The 6,798-nt window shown below is 40.9% G+C and overlaps 1 protein-coding gene across 5 annotated transcripts in view; it reads right to left on the minus strand.

Annotated features, from left to right (window-relative positions):
• The window catches only part of meis2a (Meis homeobox 2a), a 79,992-nt gene extending 78,876 nt beyond the window's left edge, over nt 1-1,116 (minus strand). For 2 of the 5 annotated variants that reach the window (XM_078277366.1, XM_078277369.1), the window contains exon 1: nt 304-1,115. In XM_078277366.1, the coding sequence (XP_078133492.1) occupies nt 304-315 (12 nt within the window). In that variant the 5' untranslated portion in view covers nt 316-1,115. Of the gene's footprint in view, nt 1-303 lie in introns of all 5 variants that reach the window. The other 3 variants (XM_078277368.1, XM_078277370.1, XM_078277367.1) reach the window with 2 other exon arrangements.
• Between the last annotated feature and the right edge of the window lie 5,682 nt (nt 1,117-6,798).

The following is a 6,798-nucleotide window of genomic DNA, read 5'->3' on the forward strand; positions in this document are numbered from 1 at the left end:
AAACGGTTTGCCATTACCAAAAACATTATAACTTAGGTGCTCCTCGAAAGAGAGTTTGGAGGGTGAAAAGAGCGAATTAGTTTGGAGTCTCCTGTGAAACTGATCCACGACTGTCGTGGAGGCTGTCGGTAAAAGCAGAGGCTGTCACTTTGCTTGAAGAGTAGGGGCGCTGCAAAAATGTCAAATATAGCGGCTTTGATATGAATACTTTGTGAATTTGCCACCAGCCGACAAGAAGTTATCGATACGAGTGCCTCCCTACAGTGGATTTGAACAGGTAAGTGTATGAGATTTAAAACCTACCCTTTGCGCCATCAGGCTGCGCTCCAATAAACTCCTGAATCTGTCGTATATTTAATATCCCAGTCCCGTTTAGAAAGTGATTTAGAGGCAAGATTCCTTTTTCAACCAACTTTGCGACTTCTCCTATTCGCCAGTGTGGTTCAGTTGAAATCGTAGCATCAGGGAGTTTTGCAATTTTTCTTGTTTTCCCTCTTTCCTCTTAAAAAAAGAAAAAAATGCGCCAAAGTGAAGGTTACAATCGGCCCATCAACAACCTGCATGTAACTAAACTGTCGTGTCTCATGGCTTTTTGCCACTCCAGCTGTCAATCAAAGCCAGAGGTTGTCAAGGTAATGAATGAATGACGGTTGGTGATGATGTTCAAGAGAAGGACGAATCTTTTTAGTCCGTTTTCATCCCGCAAGTCCGCGTCTCCTTTAATGCCTCCAGATCGCTATCTTGTTTTATTATCACTGTAAAAAAGGGGAAAAAAAAGCAGTAGAAATTAAGAGACTGCGATTCAGATCTCTCCTTTCTTTCCCCCGTAGGTATTTCGTCTATCTGGCGAGACTGAGATGAGTGAGTGTCAGCGAGTGTTGGCAGGTTGGCTGCTAGCTTGCTTATAGAAACAGAGTCAGTTCGCAGCGCTGAGCGGTGGGCGAATGAAATGACGGATCCCGGAAGTAGCGGTGGCCATAGCCAGTCCTACAGCAGCTCCAGAAAAGAGAGAGGAGAGACCAAATCTTGTGATATGCAGAGTGTATGCGAAGCACAGGGACGGCTTCAACTGCACACTGGGGGTAAAAGCCAAACCAACACAGCTCCAACTCCCACCCAATTCCTTTTCGCCGTGAAGAGTCCTAAAGAAAAAGCAGAGAAGGCACAATGAGGAAGGTTTACCAACGCGGACACTTCGGCTGCAGCTCCTCTGAGTACAATCAAACACAACTCTGACTGAATTAAACTACATGAATCATGGTTTAGGGTAAAAAAGTTTATTTTAAAGCACATTTACGCATGACGCATGCACACTTTAACGCACGGTAAAATGTAACATTAACAAAATATACAAATATTTGAGCTTTCATCCATCCTTACAGTCAATGATAGAAGTTAAACTAAATATTATAAAACATCTTCAGGACATCTTATGAATGCTGTGTTTAATATATGACCATGACGCTTACTTGTTATCTGTTTTGTGGTTATAAGCCGGTGTGCCTAATATCACAGTAATACCTCCTAATCTTACAGCTAATTATTGCTCTGCTGTTTTTAGCAAATTAAACGACACGCAGCACCCCTCTAAGCCCAGAATGAACTTTTCCAAAAGGAAAAAAAAAAAAAAGCTTTTGTAGAGAAAGTAATTTTGTATGTTTCTTTCGTCCAATCCCCTCTCTTGATAGAAATCCGTGCCTTACCTCAGAGTAGTCAATTATCAAAGCTCCCCAAGATCATCAATCATGTGAGGAGATTGAAGTTTAGAGGAGGAGCAACGCTCTGGCCATCGATTGCAGTGAAGCCCTTTTTGGAGCCTGAGCACTTTTACGCACAAAACAGAAGCAGGCCATTTATCCCCTTTAATATTTAGTTCCATCAATGCTAATATGGCATCATGGCTGTATTGATAGGTTCTCACATAAAGGCTCCATTTATGGCTCCGTGACATTTTTGATGGTGGAAATTAATTATTCACATGGTTAGGATTAAGGTAGACACACGCTCAGGGACATGGGCTGTGGCTACTGTTGGAGGGTCAGTAAACTCTCCCAACAAACAAAATAGCAAACAGAGTTGATGAGGTCGATTACAGAAATAGCTGTTCTTTTTTTTTCCTTTTTTTTTTTTTTTAAAAGGAAAACGATTCAATAAATGAAACCGTGACAACAGTTATGTTTGTTGGCATAAAGGGGGGGGTGGGAAGTGTAGGACTGCAGGGTTTGACAAACGGCTGTGTGGACATTTCAACGTGCAATACCCCGGGAAGGAGCTGCAGAGCGGTGCGCAGAGAGCCAAGGCATTCACCGTCTCCAAGTCTCTCTTACACTCTGTAAACACAACCAGTCCGGCAGACTCTGCTATTGAAGACTGATATTTTCATAAGCTAAATACTATCGTTCACATTGATTTGTGCACTCACGCTTGACTTTTTTTTTTTCATCCTCCTCCTCCTTTGGACAACCACGGTAAGTAGTATGAACCTTATGTACTGTATCTACCGCTTTGTTGTGAACGCGCGTCATTTCACGGCGCAGTACAGGGAAAGTTTTAAAGCTCGACTATAAAAAATATATATAACATATTCTCATATGTATGTTTAAACGATAGAGTATCCTAAAAACCCAAACGCTGCAGCGAATTGTTAAATATACATACTTCCAGATCTTGCGATGTTACCGCGTTTTATTTCGCATTTATTGTGGAAATATGTGATTTGCCCCCGAGGAGAGTGATGTAAACACCCGAGGAGCGCGTGAAAATAGCAGAAGCTAATTATGCGTGTCCAATGTACGGCTCCACAGAAACACATCCTTCCCTATAAAACTTCCAGCAACGACTCCTACTAACGACGCGGACATTTTTAAACTCCTTCTTTTGTGAACTATTTATTTGAGTAATTAATGGAAGCCATACACACAAGACATCATCATTAACAACATTTAGGTTGCGAAATGGGTTAATTTCGCCTAATAACAGCTTTTGATGCGACATTACACGAGTCGGTGTTTAATTTTCTAATTTCATTTTAATTATCATTCACTCAATAGGTAATTCAAATTAATTTCGCTCATAAACAAGACCTGTGCCAACATAAACTCCCTTTGCTTATAACCTGGCCGCGTTTACAAGCCAGCTAATTCCAGGAGGACACCGATCAGACACTTACAGCTTTTAAGGAGTTTTAGATTTCTCACAAGTGGCTTTCTCGTTGCGACCCTTTTCAGGTGCACATACAGCTCTTATGCGTATGAAAAAAAAAAAATCAGAGGATGGCATTAACAGGCGGTAAAATTTCATCTGATGGTGTCAAATTGAGGTCAGTTTAGGGTTAAAGCTCTCGGTGTCCGTGTGGGACATGGCCAGCTGCGTTTGGATTCATTAGGGGGGGGGAGAGGATCCATTTCAAGGAAAACACTACTGGGACAATCAGCAGGCTAAAGATCCACTGCATGTCACATCCTAAAGGTGCACCAGGACCGCATGCCACCGAGCTCCAGCACTGAACTTCCACTCCTCTGTTTACTCTTTGCAGGATTTACAATCCCTCTCCCCCTCTCCTGCCCTGCAGGGCTCGGTTGTTCTCTCTCTCTCACACACACACACACACACACACACACACACACACACACACACACACGCACACAAGCCTGTTGCTAAATATGGAGAGAGAGAGAGAGAGAGAGAGAGAGAGAAAAAGCATTGTTGATTTAATTCCCTCAAAAAGATCACTGATATGAAACGAGCTTCAAATCCTCTTAGTGACCTTAAACACTCCTGGAGAAACAATTGGCGCTCAACCACAGGAACAAATAAAATCGCCCTAATCTTGTTTGTAACTTTGTTCTTCTTTGGCCCTCTTCAGTGTTTGAGATTATGTAAATGAGCTGAGCTAATGCACAGAGGCGCTGAGATAAGACTGGATCATAGACTACTGGAGAGGCTCGGGAAGTAAAAAAAAAAGCTTGCAGTCTGTCCGTTTCTTCTTCTTTTTTGCAGCAGCAGTTTGAAAATTGAAAGAAATGCAGCTACTGATGCGTAATGTAATTTAAAAGTTTACTTTCTGCACTAAATGAATGTAATGCAGCTTTGTGTTTGTTCCAGCTGTAAAGAAGGCAACGGGTCAGATCATCTCCACCCATTGCATTTGATTTTCCTCTTTTGCAGACATGTTTTAGATGATTTTATTTATGATTTGTTTATATTAACTTCGCTCCTCAGTGCTTCTTGCAGAACGCATTACCTCAGTCATCTAAATCTGAACTCTTTTTGACCCCCCCGAGTGAAATGTGACTATAGGGTTTCAGAAAGTGGAGTGAGCAACTCAAATACTTGTAAAAGTTTCGCGACTAACTGTAAATTCTTCAGCTCCAAAGCCTCATTTTCCCCTCCACCGATTCTCAGAGTCTGGTGTCAGAGGGTTAGTAAAGGGAGGAGGGGGAGAGAGAGAGAGAGAGAGAGAGAGAGAGAGAGAGAGAGAGAGAGAGAGAGAGAGAGCAGAACAACACCAAATGTAACTGTGTCTTTTCCCTTCATAGTCTGGAGGAGTTATACGGCCCTCTAGCGACACCTCGCGGCCGCCGCGGAGGCCGAGCTGTCCAAAGCTTTGTAATAAACGAGAGAAGGCCCACGAAATAAAAAATAATATTGACTCAATTTAAACAAAATATATCCAAAAATATGAACAAAACCGTGTTCTAAAATTAAAATGAAATGGACTGCAATCAAGTTATTAATTTCTGACAACACAGAAACGTACATCTAAGATAGAAATCTATTATAAAATGCAGATTTTGTTTTAGTGTCAAAATCGAGCGTGCCATGCATTTGTTTCTTTTCATTCTTAATTTATTTGCCAGCAATGCTGCAACCATAAATTCGGTTTAACTGTTTGCACCGTTCACAGCTGATCGTGTTCCAGGATTGTGAATGTCACAAAAACTAGAAAAATGTGGCCTTTATTAGTCGTAGATTGTCTTTAATGACGTGTGCAATTACTATTTTTTAATTTGTGAATTTGTGTGATTTGTTTTTTATTAATTCATTTTGAATGCAAGTCGGCCTTCGTATATATAAATCCAAATCAATTAGATAGCCTATATAATGATTTAATAGGCAGCCTTATCTAACCCCAAAACACACTGATGTTTAGGCTATTGATTATTTTAATATTGATATAATCTGGACGACTTTTATTATCTGCTATTACGCGATAATATAAGAGTTAAAATATAAATCAAGCGAAGCCTAACATTTTAAAAAGAAAAAAAATATATTGTAATTTGGAAACAGCGCGTCGAAGTAACAAACATTGTTATAATAACATATTAATGCTTAAAAATAATCTTAAAATTCGTCCTATCTAATCTTCTCAATAAAATTATTTCAGGTGTAAAGCTATATTGCGATCCCCCAATCTAAAGCTGAGTGCATTTTCCTAACGTGTAAAAAATAAATATTTTCTTGCCAAACTCTGTGCTCTGCTCCCTGTGTGCAGCCTGTGTGCAGCCTCTCGGCTCTGCTCGGCTGTGACTCAGTTGGAGCAGGTCACCGCCGAGATTAGAGCCCGTCGTTAACGCCTGTGCGGATACACCAAATGCTGATTTAATGAGCTTGCATTGGGTGTTTGTCCCAGAATACCTGGTGTGCATGTTAGTAACGCCAAAGACGATAATCCCTGTGTTTCCCCTTTAACACGTGGCTTTAGGGACAGCCTATACATCCACAAAGGCGCTTGTGGAGATTTGAGTATCAGTTCTTTTTTTTCCTTTTTTATTCCAGTGAGATTGAACAGGTCGAAGCCTATAAGGCCCGTTTCCAGCCACATTACCAGATGTAATTGAGAGAAGTTTAAGTAGAGGCCGGGAAAGCGAGGAGTTAATAGCGGTGACCCTCTTGCTGTGCCTCTGTCGCTCATCATTTATCAGGCTTAAGGGGCTTAAACAGGCAGCACAGACCCACCTTTTATTACATATCAAACCCTCTCTCCCTTATCTACATTATAGGAAATACACGCATCGTTGCCGGTTATGCGGATTTGGAAATAGAAACATGTCCAATAAAGTCGCCCTCCTCCGCTGATCAGAGAAAATATGGCTTTAGGCGCTGCAGAGACAACCCCGAAGGTTTAAGCCTTTATTACATTGTCTTAATTCCCCTCTCCACTTTGAAATGAATAGTAATTCCACTCGTGTGTTCTTTGTCCAGTACGGAAGCGGGGGAAATGTTTTCATGGTTCCAATATGATTAGAAAGTGAATAAAATTGTTGAAGCACGCTGCCTCCGAGTGCCATGCAAACTGTTAAACTTGTCCAGATGCGAAATAATACATGCCGCGTTCAAACTCGGGAGAGTCAGAGCCATCCAACATGCTGTAAAGACACTAGATTTGCATATCTTATCCCAACTCACGGCGAAGATACCAGGCAAAAACTATCTACACGAATGGATACTGCTTGATTCATATAGCCCAATTCATTAAAAGGTGAGAAAACCGTCTTTGTGAAAAGCTGGGATATATTTAGCCTGTCTTCTGTGACTTGCGTCATTCTCCTTTATTTGTCCTTTAAAGGGAGGCCATTAAAACATTATTATTATTTATGTGTTGGAAAAAAAATTAGGCTTTTATAGATAATGCTTTCAATGCTAAAATGTATTTTTATTTCATATTTGTGTACAGAAGAGATATATATTGTGTTTTCTTTAAGAAATGCTGCCACAGTGCTTCAGTTAAACTTCAGGGCCAAGCCTAAGTTGTCTACTGGTTTCCTCTGAGGAGAGCTCAGTCAGTCAGCCTGA

Source organism: Sander vitreus, chromosome 20, assembly GCF_031162955.1.
Source record: "Sander vitreus isolate 19-12246 chromosome 20, sanVit1, whole genome shotgun sequence".
Taxonomy (NCBI): Eukaryota; Metazoa; Chordata; class Actinopteri; order Perciformes; family Percidae; genus Sander; species Sander vitreus.